Consider the following 17,667-nt stretch of genomic DNA (forward strand, 5'->3'; position numbering starts at 1 on the left):
CCAGGAAAACGTAATGCACCACAAAATAAATAGAAGGAACAGTAAAACCTGAATACTGTGTTCTAATCCTGCCACCACCCTGGTGCATCCTCTCATTGCTTTATGCCTGAACCATTGCATTAACCTTTTGGCTTGTCGCTACCTGAAGTCTCTCTCCTCTCCAATCTATTCTCCACTGAGCCACCAGAATGATTTTCCTAAAGCATGATACCATACCACTCTACTCAATAAACTCCAGTGGCTCCCTAATACCTCCAGGGTCAAATTTTAAACGTTTGACATTTAAAGCTCTTCATAATTTGGCTCCTTCTTACCTTTTCCAATCTCCTTAAACTTTACTCTCCTCTTCATACTTTATAATCCAGCAACATGTGCTTTCTTGCTTTCCCCCATATACTCCATTTCCTTTTTTAATGGGTGTCCTCCATTCATAAAATGCTCTCTCTCTTTCTCTCTCTCTCTCTCTTCACTTTCACCTACTGGTTTTCCCTGTTTCCATCAAGATTCAACTCAAATCCCTCCTTCTATAGGATATCTCTCCCCCAGCCCCAACTTCTAGTGCCTTGCTTCTGAGATTACCTCCCATCTATTCTGTGCATCATCTTTGAGAATGAAGGCCAAACTGAAGCAACAACAACCTGTATGTACAGATTATCTCCTCCATTAGATTATGAGCTCCTAGAGAGCAGGAACTGAATTTTTTGCCCTTCTTTGTACCTCCAACATTTATCACAGTGCCTGACATACAGAAGGGGCTTCATAAATAATTACTGACTGATTGAATTAATAAAACCCAATTCTACTCTTCCGTTAGGACTTTATACTTGTGAATTCTCAGCCTCATTCCCTTTCCAGCAATCTCCTGGCTGGATTGAGACCTCGACATGTTCCTCTCTTCCCTATCAGTTAACCTCATCACTTTTGTCTTGACTTTTGGCTTTTGTCTTGCCACTGGACTTTGATGATTCTGGAGGTGAGAATGAGGCCAACAACTTTGCGCAGCTCTGCCTCACTTAAATCTAATTCACACTCCAGTCAAGATACATCCCTCATAATGTCATTTGTCCTCTTTGAGGACAAAGCCCCATAGTCATCACTGGTAGACTGTGTCTGAGCTCTTGGGCAAGCCTGAATGGGACTGGCCTAGAGCCTTGATATGGAATGTGCTTCTTATATATTCTGAACAGGGTTCCCCCTTATTCACAGGAAAGAGTTAAACTGATGATAGCGTCCTGAATATATTTCTACACCAGCCTAAAATATTGTTGTTCTTTAGGTCATTGGTACAAATGGCCTGGGAGAGATAACATACCTTAAGTTGAATGTGTTATTATGGATCTAATTGTCAGATCAATTCAATTCTATTCAACAAACAGGGGTACAAAAACTGAAATCAAAAGCATCATCCATCCTCTCCTAGTGACAATAATGAGGAGAGGGAGTGAGGAGTGGAGGGAAGGGGTACAGTTACACACACACATCTGACTTCTCTATAACCCGGCAAGCTCTAATTAAATTCCTAGATGGTGTGGTGGAAAAAGCATTGACCCATCAGGAGACTTGGATTGCAGGCCTCCATCTTCTGGCTAACTAGTAATAAAGCCTCAGGCAAGGAATCTAACCTCACTTGGCTTCCAATTCCGTACTTGCATTTATTGGAAATGTAACCTCCAGAGGGCAACAGACAAACAATAAAGGGAATGAATGTGGTAATGATGAAAAGGACCTTGGTTCTGGAGTCAGACATACTGGTTTCAAATCCCAGTTCCCTTAATAACAGTTGCATTACATTGGGCAAGTTATTTAACCTCTCTGGGTTCCCATTTCCTCATCTCTAAAATGAGGGAGTTAGACTAAATTGTGACAAAATTCCTTTCCATCTCTAAATTCTAATATCACACTTGGTGTGCTTTTTCTTCACTTCTGCCTCTCAGAATTCTTGTTTTCCTTTAGGTCTCAGCCCAGAAGTCACTTCCTTTGGGAAGCCTTCACAAATTCTCCCTCCCCCTCAACCCAGTTTTTGAGGTGTTCTCTTTTTGATTTTTCTTTTCTTATCATTATTTGTGTACATATTGTTTATGAATAGTAGATTGTAAGCTTCTTGAAGACAAGGTCTTTTTCTTTTGTGTTTATGTAGTGTCTCCTTTGGGATATTTCCCTAAATGTTGCTTTGTTCTGTCCTACCTCATGTCAGGGAAGGAGGCTGCTTCAGAAAAGCTTAGTCCAATCAGGTCCTGGCGGGGAATCTTTGTCCTGTCACAGTTTTAACAATAACAACAAACAGTCCCTTATCCCTTGTTCCTGTCCCCTGAGAGCTGACAGTATAAGATGAACGTATACATGTAGGAGTCACAGACAAACAAATACAGACACTGATATATAACTAAACAATAAAATATTTTTCTTGAGTTAGTGCTGAGGTTGGGTGGGGAGCCAGGAAATGAGAGAATGAAACTGTACATTAATTACAATGACTAAACTTCGCCCTGGATAAGATATGAAAAAATGCAGCTTCTCCTTTTTTTGTAAGAAAGAAGGGGTGGGGAACTATGGGTGGGGAACACTACACACACCATCAGATTCTCTTAATGTTACTTAGTTTTATTGAACTGTTCTTTAGTTTTTATTCTTTGCTAGGGATATTTGGCTGGGGAGGGAAGAGAAGAGGGATGTGTTCAGAAAAAAAGGTCATTGGATCCTTGGCTTTAAAGCTGGAAGAGACTTCAAAGGTCATCTAGTCCAATCTCCTCTTATAGATAAGGAAACTGAGGGCTAGAGGCATGAATGACCTGCTCAAGGTCACAGAGATAGTAAGTGACAGATCTGAGATTCAAACTCAGGTGCCATGAATCCAAATTTGATGCCCTTTCCAACTGTACCACCTGCCTTCTTGTGAGATCAAAACAAAAGATACCACTAATAATGAAAACAAAGAAAAACCCTTAAAATATTTTTAAAGTGCTATGATATTTCATCCTCCCTGTGCATCAGAATTGTGTCTCATTGTTATTTTCAAACTACAGATACCACATTTACTCACATATCTCCTCCCCCCCCAACTATTTTAAATTATACTTTTGTGTTGAAGTTGATTATTAGGTTTTCAGTGTGAGCATTTACATGTCAGTTATCAGAAAACGACAAATCAAGAGCTTAATTTATTATTTTGTTGATTTCTAGACTTAAGAAAGTGCTAGATTAAGTATTAATAATGCAGATTGGGGAGGAGCCAAGATGGCGGAGTAGAAAGATACACATACGCTAGCTCCGAACCCACAGGCCATAAATTATCTGTAAAGAAGAACTCCCAACAAATTCTGGAGCAGCAGAAGCCACAGAACAACAGAGCAGATGAGATTTCTGTTCCAGAGAGACCTGAAAACCCGACACAAAAGATCCATCATGCACCGGACCCTGAGCAGAGCCCAGCCCTGCCTAGGCCACATGGCACCAAGAGGAGCGGATCCTAGCAGGCTTCAGGGACAGAATCTCCAGCAGGCTGCACAGGTCCCTCCACCCACAGGCACCAAAGGTCAGTGAGAGGGTCTTTTTGGCTCACTGAGAGGGGAGCAGGGTGTCTTCATAACTTAGGCCCCCTCAGGAGGCAGCATCGTAGGCAGCAGCAGACAGGGGCTCCCAAAGCAGGCAGGAGCTTGGATCCATTGTTGAAGGTGTCCACATAAATCCCCTGAGGGAACTGAGCCCCATGTGGCGGCCCTGCCCCCACCCTAGCACCTGAGCTTAATCTCACACTGAATAGCAGCCCTGCCCCCCGCCAAAAGCCCTGAGGCTGGGAAGCAGCATTTGAACCTCAGACCCCAAGCACTAGCTGGGCGGATCTGGAGGCATGGTGGGTGTGGAGACGACACTTAGAAGTCAAGTCACTGGCTGGGAAAATGCCCAGAAAAGGGAAAAAAATAAGACTATAGAAGGTTACTTTCTGGGTGAACAGATATTTCCTCCCTTCCTTTCTGATGAGGAAGAACAATGCTTACCATCAGGAAAAGACATAGAAATCAAGGCTTCTGTATCCCAGCCCACTCAATGGGCTCAGGCCATGGAAGAGCTCAAAAACGATTTTGAAAATCAAGGTAGAGAGGTGGAGGAAAAACTGGGAAGAGAAATGAGAGAGATGCAAGAAAAGCATGAAAAGCAGGTCAACACCTTGCTAAAGGAGACCCAAGAAAATGGTGAAGAAAATAACACCTTGAAAAATAGGCTAACTCAATTGGCAAAAGAGGTTCAAAAAGCCACTAAGGAGAAGAATGCTTTCAAAAGCAGAATTAGCCAAATGGAAAAGGAAGTTCAAAAGCTCACTGAAGAAAATAGTTCTTTCAAAATTGGAATGAAACAGATGGAGGCTAATGACTTTATGAGAAACCAAGAAATCACAAAACAAAACCAAAAGAATGAAAAAATGGAAGATAATGTGAAATATCTCATTGGAAAAACAACTAACCTGGAAAATAGATCCAGGAGAGACAATTTAAAAATTATGGGCCTACCTGAAAGCCATGATCAAAAAAAAGGCCTAGACATCATCTTTCATGAAATTATCAAGGAAAACTGCCCTGAGATTCTAGAACCAGAGGGCAAAATAAGTATTCAAGGAATCCACTGATCACCTCCTGAAAGAGATCCAAAAAGAGAAACTCCTAGGAACATTGTGGCCAAATTCCAGAGTTCCCTGGTCAAGGAGAAAATATTGCAAGCAGCTAGAAAGAAACAATTCAAGCAATCAGGATAACACAAGATCTAGCTGCTTCTACATTAAGGGATTGAAGGGTGTGGAATAGGATATTCCAGAAGTCAAAGGAACTAGGACTAAAACCAAGAATCACCTACCCAGCAAAATTGAGTATAATACTTCAGGGGAAAAAATGGTCTTTCAATGAAATTGAGGACTTTCAAGCATTCTTGATGAAAAGACCAGAGCTGAAAAGAAAATTTGACTTTCAAACACAAGAATGAAGAGAAGCATGAAAAGGTAAACAGCAAAGAGAAGTCATAAGGGACTTACTAAAGTTGAACTGTTTACATTCCTACATGGAAAGAAAATATTTGTAACTCTTGAAACTTTTCAGTATCTGGGTAGTGGGTGGGATTACACACACACACACAGCATAGAGTGAATTGAATAGGATGAGATCATATCTTAAAAAAATGAAATTAAGCGGTGAGAAATATATCAGGAGGAGAAAGGGAGAAATGGAATGGGGCAAATTATCTCTCATAAAAGAGGCAAGCAAAAGACTTTTTAGTGGAGGGAAAAAGAGGGGAGGTGAGAGAAAAACATGAAGTTTACTCTCATCACACTTGACTCAAGGAAGGAACAAAATACACACTCATTTTGGTATGAAAACCTATCTTACAATACAGGAAAGTGGGGGAGAAGGGGATAAGCAGGGTTGGGGGGGGATGGTGGAAGGGAGGGCAATGGGAGGAGGGAGCAATCTGAAGTCAGCACTCTTGGGGAGGGACAGGATGAAAAGAGAGTATAGAAGCAATGGGGGACAGGATAGGATGGAGGGAAATATAGTTAGTCTTATACAACATGACTATTATGGAAATCATTTGCAAAACTACACAGATATGACCCATATTGAATTGCTTGCCTTCCAAAGGGAATGGGTGGAGAGGGAGGGATGAAGAGAAGTTGGAACTCAAAGTTTTAGGAACAACTGTTGAGTACTGTTCTTGCTACTAGGAAATAAGAAATACAGGTAAAAGGGTATAGAAAGTTATCTGGCCCTACAGGACAAAAGAGAAGATGGGGACAAGGGAAGGGCGAGATGATAGAAGAGAGGGCAGATTGGTGATAGGGGCAATTAGAATGCTCAGTGTTTTGGGGTTGGGGAGGGGACAAATGGGGAAAAAATTTGGAACCCAAAATTTTGTGAAAATGAATGTTAAAAGTTAAATAAATAAATTTAAAAAATAATGCAGATTAAACTTAATAGTGTGTCATGGTTACATTTTTTCCTTTGAAAGCCAGTTGTTAAAAATTTAGTAGCACATGTTTACTCATTCTCCTTTCCCCCCATTTCACACCTTCCTTTCTCCTTCTTCTACCAACCACCTCTCTCATATAATTTTAAGAAAAATTTCTTTAAAAAGTTTCCTCCATAATTTCTATAACTTTTTTTTCTGGCTCTGAGATGACAGCAAACAGGGCTGTCAGAATGAGCTAGACAGAGACTTGTCCCTTTCACTCATGACAAACAACCCAGGAAAAGAACTTAACTAAGGGTTATAACATCTACAATCTACAATCTACAATTTATTAAGTTTTGATTTTTTTAAAGCTAGTAGTACATTGGGCTAAGTCTCTCATAAAAAGTTAGGATAGTCGTCAAGGCTGCCCCTGGGAAAGGAGGCTAGTGAACAGGTAGCCACATTCCTATTTCATCCCCATCCTCCTCCTCATTCATTCTAATTTCAGGGAGGAAAATATAGCTAAAAGTGGAGGATGAATTTTGGAATATGAAGGGACTTGGTGCTGTGCAAAGGCTTCCGGTTGCTCAAATGTCAAATATAAGGGTTGGATTAGATGATTTCTAGTCTTTTCCAGGTATAACATTCTATGGCTCTAAAAAAAGTATTGTTATAATTACAAATTATGATAGATAATATTGCAGTGTTATTTATGGGGAAGGTTGTTGAGAAGTTTAGATGTAGAGGGAGTTCATGTGGGATGAGCTCAATCTCAGTAAATCATGAACAAAGATTATCTGTTAGGAAGGAGGAGGAAGCAGATGAAATCATTATAGTAAATATGATAGTAAGGAAAAGGATAGCTAGGTGGTACAGTATATAGAGCACTGGACTAGAAATCAGCAAGACTCATCTTCATGAGTTCAAATCTGGCCTCAAATACTACTAGTTATATGACCACAGGCAACAATTAACCCTGTTTGCCCCAGCTTCCTTTTCTGTAAAATGGGCTGGAGAAGGAAATGGCAAACCACTCTAAGTATCTTTGACAAAAAAACCCCAAATGGGACCACAAAGAGTCAGAAATGACTGCAAAGGAAAAGGATGACTGAAAGGATTTCCTTGCATGAGCAAAGGCCCAGTTGATCATTTAAAAAAAAAGAAAGAAAAAATGCATAATTGACAGAATCAGTACCATTTGGCAGCCCAGGAACAGGAACTGAGGGCATGGCACAGTGGGAATAATGCTGGTCCTGGGGTTAAAAGAAGTAGGTTCAAGCCTTAGTTTTGCTACCAGCTCATCACTCAAATAAAGCACAAATTAAGTAACCAGTTTTCGCTTCTATAAAATAAGGCAGAAGATCTCTAAAGTCCCAGGTTGAGCAATCTTGTTTACTTTGAATGCAAATTTAATTTTTCATTCTTAGATTGAAAGGCAAATTATTTTTCTATTTCAAAATCACAGGATTTTTTAAAAAGCTTCCATGTTTTTAACCATTGAAGTGAATTGACCGGTGTAGAAATTGGACCATCTCAGTTCTTTAGGTCTAAAACAGTGCTTTCATTGGATATTGCAGACAGGATAACAAAACAAAGCAAAGTAATCTAAAAGATTTTGAAACCTTGACATTACTAAGCAATTTAATATATATTTTTTCATACAAAAGGAGAACATTCTGTTGGTGTCCCCTGAACACTGTCTGCATGCTCAGAAAAAGAAAATGGAAAGGACAACATAAATGATTTTTTAAAAAAATGCAACCTTTCAAATAGAGATATCACTTTATTTTAGCTAAGATTCTTTTCCATGAAGTTCCCTGGGGAGATGTAGAGGGACTCTTGTCCACTGAAAGCATTTTTTCCAGATGATCTCATTATAGGATCTCTCTTTCTCTGCTATTTCCAGTAAGAACCTAAATTCCAAGCAGTAGAGACTGCTTGGACAGCTTTCTTGTTATGACTGTCTAGATTTTATTGTCCCTCTCTTTTTACCAGGTTAACATGATGAAATATTCCAAGTGTTTCCATATGAGACTGGTATTGTGCTACCTTTTTTATTACATTTTTCTAACCTAGTTTCATTTTTGTGAGACTGTGTTCCAAGTTTAAGAAGTGGGATTTTTTTTTTTTTTTGGCCATATGTCAAATGTACACAGTGTGGGAAAAGAATGTTGAAAATGCAACCTGGCACCCAAGCAACATTGGTCATTGATTTTTACCCTTCAAAAACTCCTTCCTGGGAGGAGAAACATCAGCTTTTCCTTTGGCTTTTGTAACAATAAGTGGTGGAATCAGAATTAACAGATGATTGAGTTAGAAAGGAAAAATACTCAAAAAGGTAAGTCATAAGAGTTGTTGAATGAGAACCATGACTTCTGTCTACATCTGGAACATTATAAAAGAAATGAGTTTCAGAGCTTAGAGTAACCTGCTGGGAAAGACCTGTGCAGGGCTTTTAAAGGTAGGACCATACAAGGCAATTTCCTAGGGTACCTGAACCCAGTGGCATGGCCATCTAGACTAGGGGTGGGGAACCTGTGGCCTTGAGGCCACATATGGCCCTCTAGGTCCTCAAGTGAGTCCCCTTAACTAAATCTAAACTCCACAGAACAAATCCTTTTATTAAGAGGATTTGTTCTGTGAAGTTTGGATTTAGTCAAAGGGCCACACTTGAGCAGACCTAGAAGGCCACGCAAAATACTGCTGTACTGGAACTTTATATATTGTGGCCCTCCTCATTGTGATCTATTTTTCCTTACCTGACCACCAAATGACACCCATCCTCATGGTGTCATAGACATAGCAACACTTCCCCAAGGCCTGCCTTCCTTCACCCAGGTTTCCCAAAAAGCAAAACTAGACTCTTTGGGGCATGGGTTGACACCTCTTCCAACACCAGCAGATTCTTTTCCAGTATCCTCCATGCCTCCATTATCTCAAATGAAAAATTTCCTAAAGTTCTATTGTTGTATTTTAGAAAAAGTGACTGCTGGGCATTCACTCCAAGAATTGATTCTAATGCGTACTGAAAACTGTGTTGAAAATCTAAACACTTTGGGGCATAGTTTATCCAGAGATTGTTTTGTCAGTTGATCAGTTGCTAAACATTTATTACGTGCTTAATATATGTCAGGGAAAGCTAGGTGGCATGGTGGATAGTGCTGGGTCGGGAGAAAGGAAGAGTCATCTCCTTGAATTCAAATCTGGCCTTAAATACTTAGTATCTGTGTGACCACAGACAAGTCACTTAACACTGTTTGTCTCATCTATTTCCTCATCTGTTAAAATGAGCTAGAGAAGGAAATGGCAAATTACTCCAGATATCTTTGCAAGAAAATCCCAGATGGGGTCACAGAAAGTCAGACATGACTGAGAAATGAGTGGAATGAACTGAGTATATGTTAGACACTGTTAAATATATAAAGATAATATGAAATAGTTCCAGCCCTCAGGGTCCTTATGTTCTACAATAGGAGATACCATATATACATATAAGTGTACATAAAGTATATGTGTACGTGTTGCCTCTCTCAATATAATATAAACTTCTTCAGGGCAGGGAGACCACTTAGGAAACTATGACAATAATCCTGACTGAGGGATGAAGTCAGAGTTGGCCAGGTGAATAGAGAGAAGGGGACAGACAGATGGAAGAGATATTGTGGGTTTTGGGGAAAAGATAACGAGTTCAGTTTTGTAGATGTTGAGCTTGAGATGGTTGTGGGATATCCTGTTTGCAATATAGTGCACAAAATGCTGGACTTGGAGTCTTCTCAGGAAGCCTTGAGTTCAAATCCCACCTTAGATAATGGCTAGCTATGTAACCTTTGACAAATCACTTAATTACTATCTGTTTCTGTTTCTCTATCTGTAAAATGGAGATAATATTAGCACCTCTCCCCCAGGGTTGTTTTGAGGATCAAATGAGATAAACAAGGATAAAGGATATATCAAGGATATTTTTGTGAACCCCAAAGATCTATACAAGTGCTAGCTATTATTACAAATGTAATTATTATTCCCAATAAGCAGAGATACACAACTGGAACTCAGAAGAGAGATCCAGGCTTGATCAATAGATTTGGTAGTCATCCACATTTATAATCATTTTTTCCATTGCAGATAAGTCCTGGGGCCTTCTTTACTATATAGGCTATTGGCTTTAAAAATAGACCATCTTAGCCCCAGGCAAACAGACCATAACATGCTGCAGTGTAGCCCCAGATAAAAACTGAAACACCTGACCAGACATCACAAAGCACATGCCAGACATCACTGCTAAGACCCAGGCTCGGCACTAGGTAAGTTGCCAGACCCCCTATGGATTCCAGCAGTGCCAGTCACCTGCCACCCCATCCCCTCAGTGCAGCACCACACACAAGTGTCCTCTATGGACCTCAGGGCAACATCAGTGCAACACAGTAAAGAGTCAGGACCTGTAGTCCCTGGTAGAAGAAGGCTGAGACGGTGCCCCTACCAACATGGAAACAGAACTCAAATTTAAAAGAAAGGGAAAAGACAAAAAAAAATGAACAAAAAACAACAAAACAAGAATCTGACCATTATAGTGAAAGGGAAGACCAAGACACAAACTCTGAAGAGGACAGCATTGTCAAAATACCTATGGGTAAAACCCTAAAGAAAAATGGGAAGTATTCTCAAGCCCAGAAAGAACTCATGGAAGAGCTCAAAAAAGAGTTTAAAAATCATATAAGACAGGTAAAAGAAAAATGGGGAAAAGAAATGAGAGTGATGCAATAGAATTATGAAAAAAAGAGTCAATAGCCTGGGACACTGCTTAAAAAGTAGAACTGGTCATATGCAAAAGGAAATACAAAAATCCACTGAAGAAAACAACTCTTTAAAAAGTACAATTGGCCAAATGGAAAAGGAAGTATAAAGGCTAACTGAGGAAAATAATACCTTAAAAGAGAGAATTGGGAAAGTGGAAGCTAACGACTCTATGAGACATCAAGAATCAATCAAATTCAAAAGAATGAAGAAAATGAAAGAAAATGTAAAACCCCTCCTGGGAAAAACAAGTGATCTGGGAAATAGATCCAGGAGAGACAATGTCAGAATCATTGGTTTACCTGAAAGCTATAATCAAAAGGAGGACCTGGACAGCATCTTTCAAGAAATTATCAAGGAAAACTGCCCTGATGCCCTGGAAGCAGAGGGCAAAATAGGCATTAAAAGAATCTACCAATCACCTCAAGAAAGAGATCCCAAAGTAAAAAAACTACAAGGGACATTATAGCCAAATTTCAGAACTAGCAGATCAAGGAAAAACTATTGCAAGTAGCCAGAAAGAAACAATTCAAATACTTGGGAGCCACAATCAGGATTACTCAGGATCTGGCAGCTACAACATTAAAGGATCAGAAGTAACAGAACATGATATTCCACAAGGCAAAGGAGCTAGGAATCCAAATACAAATCACTTATCTGTTGAAATTAAGCACAATACATCAAGGGAGAAAATGGTCATTCAATGAAATAGAAGGATTTCAAGCTTTCATAAGGAGAAGACCAAAACTAAACCAAAAATCTGACCTCCAATATTAACACCCAGAAGGAGTATAAACAGGTAAAAAGAGAAAAGAAAACATTAGGGATTCAATAGAGCTAAACTGTTTACAGAAAAATGAGACTTGTAATTCTTAAAAATTGTACCAGTAATAGTACAGCTAGAGGGAATATACATAGACAAAGGGTATGCGTATAAGGTGAATTTGAGAGAATGACATAAAAAAATTAAGGGATTGGAAAGAAGAGTACACTGGGTGCAGAAGGAAGAAAGAAATAGCATGGGGTAAATTATCACAGGAAGAAGTGAGAAAAATCTACTAGAGTAGAGGAGAAGATGGGAAGGTGGGTGATGAGTATTGTTTGAACCTTACTCTTATCAGTATTGGCTCAAAGAGGGAATAATATACACAATTAGTTGAATATAGAAATCTATTTTACTCAACAAGGAAGTAGGAAGGGAGGTGATTAAGTAAGGAGAGGGAAGACTAACAGAAGGGAGGGCAGACTGGGGGAGGTGGGAGACAGAAGCAATATACTGGTGAAGAGGGAAAGGGTGAGAGGAAAGAGAGGACAAATACAAGTAAGAATAGGATGGAGGGAAACACATAGATAGAAATCACAACTGTGAATGTGAATGGGATGAACTCTCCCATAAAATGGAAGCAGACAGAGTGGATAACCTAGTATTTGATAAACCCAAAGACCCCAGGTTTTGGGATAAGAACTCACTATTTGACAAAAACTGCATGGAAAACTGGAAAACAATAGGATGCAAATTAGGTATAGACCAACATCTCACACCCTACACCAAGATAAGGTCAAAATGGATGCATGATTTAGACGTAAAGAGTAACACTATAAGCAAATTAGAGGAATAGTTTGCCTGTCAGATATATGGGGAGGGAAAGAGTCTGTGACCAAATAGGAGAAAGAAAGCACTACAAAATGTAAAATACAAAATGTAAAACAGATAATTTTGATTATATTTTATTAAATTAAAATGCTTTTACAAAAACAAAATCGATGAAACCTGGCAAAAAGCCAGGAAACAATCTTTACAGCTAGTATCTCTGATAAAGGCCTCATTTCTCAAGTATATAAAGAACTGAGTCAAATTTATACGAAAACAAGCCACTACTCTCCAATTGATAAATGGTCAAATGTTATGAACAGGCAGTTTTTAGATAAAGAAATCAAAGTGATCTCTAGGCATATGAGGGAATGCTGTAAGTCACTTTTAATTAGAGAAATGCAAAGTAAAAAGACTCTGAGATACAATATCATATCTATTAGATTAGCTAATATAACAAAAAAGGAATATGACAATTGTTGCAGAGGATGTGGAAAAATTGGGACATAAATACACTGTTGGTAGGGTTGTGAACTGATTTGGAATGATGACCCAAAGGGCAAACTGTGTATACCCTTTGATCCAGCAACACTACTACTAGGTCTGCATTCCAAAGAGATCATACAAAAGGAAAAAGGACCTACATGTGCAAAAATATTTATAGTGGCCCTTTTTTTGGCAACAAAATAGTGAAAACGGGGGGCATGCCCATCAATTGAGGAATAACTGAAAAGGTTGCAGTATGTGAATGGAATGGAACACTATTGTGCTATAAGAAAAGATGAGCACGCAGACTTCAGAAAAATCTGGAAAGACTTGAATGAACTGATGCTCACTGAAGTAAGCAGAACCAGGCAAACATTGTACACTGTATCAGCAACATTGTGTGATGATTAACTAGGAACGACTGCTCTTCTCAGCAACAGTGATCCAAGACAAGTACAAAAGGACTCTTGAAGGAAAATGCTATCTACATCCAGATAAAGAACTAATGGACTCTGAATGCAGATGAAAGCATATTTTTCTCAGTGACTTTATTCTTTCTAGTGTTTTTTTCCCTTTTGATGTTTTTCTTTCACAAGTTTGACTAATATGGAAATATGTTTCACATGATAGCACAAACTATTTCAAACTTCCTACCCTTTTCAGAAGAGGGGACAGGAGGCAGGGAAGGAAAAAATTTGAACTCAAAAAGCTTGTATAATGAATGTTAAAAATTTTCTTGACACATAACCGGGAAAAATGAAATACTATTTACAAAACAAAACAAAACAAAAGGCTACCTTCATCATTATCTTCCCTAGTTAGCGCATAAGCCAGATGTGAAAGATGGTTTTATAAGTAGCAGACATTACTAAGAAGTGAAATAAGAATGAAAACTTAAGATTTTTTTCACTTTGACTGAGCCAACTATCGTATTCCAATTGCCTGTTGCAGAAGAAAGAGCTATGCTCGGGGTCAATCTTCCAGGTGGACTTTGTCCCCCTTTTCCTATTGCACACAGTCAGAAATGGAAGAAAACCCCACTTGCTGATTACCAACAGGCAGGCAACCATAAAGCCAATGCTTCTGTTTCTTGCCTTAGGCTGTACAATAAATCACATCAGCAGCAGGCCAAGAAACCAGAATTTTTGACTATGTGTCTCCATTTCCCTCTCCCTTTTCTTGAAAATGTAAGCTGTAACTCATATTTATTTTTAGAGCAAGGTTCTTGCATGTCATTCATATATTCTTTATTCAACACACAGAACTTCTTTGGAAATCAGTGTTGTTTTTTGGGAAGATTATTTTGGGCCTTTGTTTTCTTTACTTTTAGAAGCAGGGAAAACAAGCCCTAGGAAATCAGTTCTGCCAGGACTTGTCTTCATTGTTAATGAAGAGAACAGAAATATAACATTAAGCCTGATGAAAAAAAATGTTCCATGTCTCTTGTAGATTAAGCAGATGATAGAATCAGAAGATCAAAGCTAAGAGGTACTATTGGAATGATTTAGTTCAACTTATTCACTTTATAGAGGATAAAAATGAGACCGAGAGAAGATTTACCCAAAGTAACACAATCAGTAAACGGTGGAGCCAAGGGTAGAATCCAGGTACCCTTATTCCTCCTTCATGACTGTTTCTCCTACTGTGCTCATAGCCTTCCATTAAGGGTAGAATCCAGGTATCCTTATTCCTCCTTCATGACTATTTCTCCTACTGTGCTCATAGCCTTCCATTAAGAGATTTAGTGATAAATAGGTCTATCAAACCAGATGGGACTCATTGGACTTTAGGCAATGATGCTCACATGAATTCACATGTTCAAATGAATTTAATTTGTATTTGTTATATTATATTTTATTTTAAAATTATCTTCTATATCTTCACCAACACACTCCTTGATCTTCTAAAATATTCAAGGCAAGATGTATCTCTGCAGAAGTTAATAATATGATTACAAGATATATCTTGTTAGTGAATAAACAAAAACAGCAAGTTTGACAAAACACTTGGCTAAAACAGCATGTCTGATATTTTAGTAATTTTATCTGATTATCTGAAAATAAAATTCTGATACAAATTTTTTTCACCAAGCATGTCAATTCTAATTTATATCTAATGATAAAATTTTAAAACCACATTGCATTTTTGTACCATTTTGATATGTTTCCTCTAAACTATGTTCTGTAACTGATCTATGATTTGACCAGAATCACTCTAACTATACTGAGGCATATACAGAGTTGGTGCTTCATGGGATAAAAGCTTACTTTGTCATGCCTACACAAATCTAAGTGACTATAAGACTCTACCACATATGAAGAATTACAATAGAAGTAAATTAATATGGAAGAGATTTGTTCTGTTTTTCCAATTAATTAATTAATTAACTAATTTAATTTAAATTAATATGGAATAGATTTATTCTGTTTTTCCAATTAATTAACTAACTTAATTTAAATTAATATGGAAGAGATTTGTTCTGTTTGGCCAAGGCAGTGGGTGGGGCATGGGGGTATGTGTGTGCCGGGAATAGGTTCAGGATGTAACAAGGTAAATTTAGGCTGAATGGCAGGAACAGGTCTGTAACAATTAGAGCCATCTAAAAGTTAAATGGTTTGCATCAGGAGTCACTGAGTTTTCTGTCACTTGAGCAAAGATGCTCAGTTGTTGGGTTGTGTGATAGAGGGAATTCTTTTTCAAGCATGGATTGGACTAGAAAGACAGCGGTCTTTTCCAAATGTCAACAAAACTTCCTATGCTTTATTAACCTTCCTCTAACGACCTTCATAGGGGTCATTATTTCAACAATTCCTTAAATCTTTACCCTTTGCAGACACTGGTCCATCCAAAGACCTGTCTCCTTTTCCATCTTGAGCATGGATGGATCTCACTGTTTGCTCAAATACATGCATGGACATCACTCAAGTATTTAGTTTCTCTTTACAGAGTCAAGTATTTAAGTCATTATTCAGAACCATGAACCCAGTGCAAAACCTCAGTTAAAATTAGAATAGGAAGAAAGAAATGAGAAGGGTGACCACAGGAAAAGACATATTTAGAATCAGAATATGTGATGACTAGTAATTTCCTTTTTCCAGAACAGTTTTTTGCTTAAACCATTCCACCCAGAGGGGCACCTCGTTCAATCAACCATTATATCACATCTCTGTATTTGTAAGATTCCTAGAGAAGAATCTACTCTCAGCGCAAAATGTTAAGATATTTCTGTTAGCGAACCTTATCACTAAGTCTGTTAAATACTTTCTTCCATAGACAAGGAGTTGTGAAATAAATCTTTGTAGTGTATAGGAAACCCCTTTTCCTCCAAAAGTGAGAATTCCCTGTAAATATACTTTCTTTATCCTGTGGTCTTTTGTATTCACAATGACAGAAGTGTTTTGGTGCTGAGATCCAAATCTTGTAGAAGGCATGTTTTTTCAGAACTAGCTGAAAGTGGGTATCTAAACTTGCATATTATTGCATGGTAGGAAAACAGCAACTTACATACAAGCCATCATCAGCCAACATCATTTGAGATATGTGGATTTCCTCCCAGCAACCCAGTGGTGATTAGTGCCAGTATCATCCCCAATTGAGAAATGAAGAAATTGTATTTCAAAGAGGTTAAGCAACTGAACCATGGTCCTACAACTAATGTCCACGTACCAGAAAGATTTAAATCCAGGCTTCTTAACACCAAATCTAGGTTCTTGGACTTAGAGCTAGAAGGGACCTTAGACATTATTTAGCCTACATTTAGGGGCATCTAGGTGGTGCAATGGATATAGTGTCAGGCCTACAGTCAGAAAAACCTGAGTTCAAATATGGCCTTAGAAACTTACTAGCTTTGTGACCTTGGGCAAGTCACTCAACTATTTGCCTCAGTTTCCTTATCTGTAAAATGAGCTGGAGAAGGAAATGGCAAACTGCTCCAATATCTTTGCCAAGAAAACCCCAGTCAGACATAACTGAAAACTATTAAATAACAGTGAACAATATTCATAATATATATGCATATGTACATATACATATATATATATACATATATATACTATATTTCTATATATGGTATACACATTCATAACACAGGGGTTTTGTGTTGGTGTTGTTTTTGTTACTTGGTCCAAACTTCTGATTTCTCCTGTCTAAAGAAATCCTAAGGCAGGAAAGCTCTCTCCCCTACACAGATGAGACACTCACCTATAGCTTAGAATCTTAGAGAGTTGTCCAGCTCACGTGACTTGCCTGTGATCCCTCAGACAATTAGAGGCATATCTTGCCTCATGTCTTCTGGACTCTAAGACCAGCCCAAGATCCATCGTGCTACTCTGCTTTTCCTATGTTCAGGTATATACTGGAAAAAAGAGCAGTCATTATAGGCCACACATAAGTTTAAAAAAGCTTCATGTGGAGGGAAAGTACAATTTATATTCAGGCCAATAATACTCTTACAACATGGTTTTTAGCCACCAAGCTATCAATGGAAAATATGCGGCCCAGCAGAAGCAAAATCATAGCCTGTGAAATTGTTTCCATATTTTGAAGAATGAATTCTGCTGTCAGGTAAAAGGATTTAATTTAAACATCAGAGGAAATTGTCATATTATTTCCAAAAGAGATTCCAGTAAATTCAAATCCATATTAAGTTAGGAATTTTAAAAAAAAACAATTTTAAAGTGCATGTAAGCCTTCTAAACAAAAATCATGGCCAATGGAACCAATTTCGGAAAGAGTTCCCTTACTATTTTGTCAAATCCAAAAGAAACAGGCTTCCTGAGTTGCCCCTTTCTCCTGCGAAAGTGCAAAGACTATTCAATGTCTATTCCTACAAAAAAAGAATACTAGGCAGACCTTTTCCCTTGTGA

General features: G+C 38.3%; 1 protein-coding gene across 1 annotated transcript in view; it reads right to left on the reverse strand.

The window, feature by feature from the left end:
- Positions 1-468: 468 nt before the first annotated feature.
- Positions 469-17,667, reverse strand: part of CYP39A1 (cytochrome P450 family 39 subfamily A member 1) — a 135,307-nt gene continuing 118,108 nt past the window's right edge. Inside the window, exon 12 of the mRNA XM_072642353.1 lies at positions 469-17,156. Coding sequence (XP_072498454.1) covers positions 17,100-17,156 — 57 coding nt within the window. The 3' untranslated portion in view covers positions 469-17,099. The remainder of the gene's footprint in view (positions 17,157-17,667) is intronic.

The sequence above is a fragment of the Notamacropus eugenii genome, chromosome 2 (genome assembly GCF_028372415.1).
Source record: "Notamacropus eugenii isolate mMacEug1 chromosome 2, mMacEug1.pri_v2, whole genome shotgun sequence".
In the NCBI taxonomy this organism is placed as follows: domain Eukaryota; kingdom Metazoa; phylum Chordata; class Mammalia; order Diprotodontia; family Macropodidae; genus Notamacropus; species Notamacropus eugenii.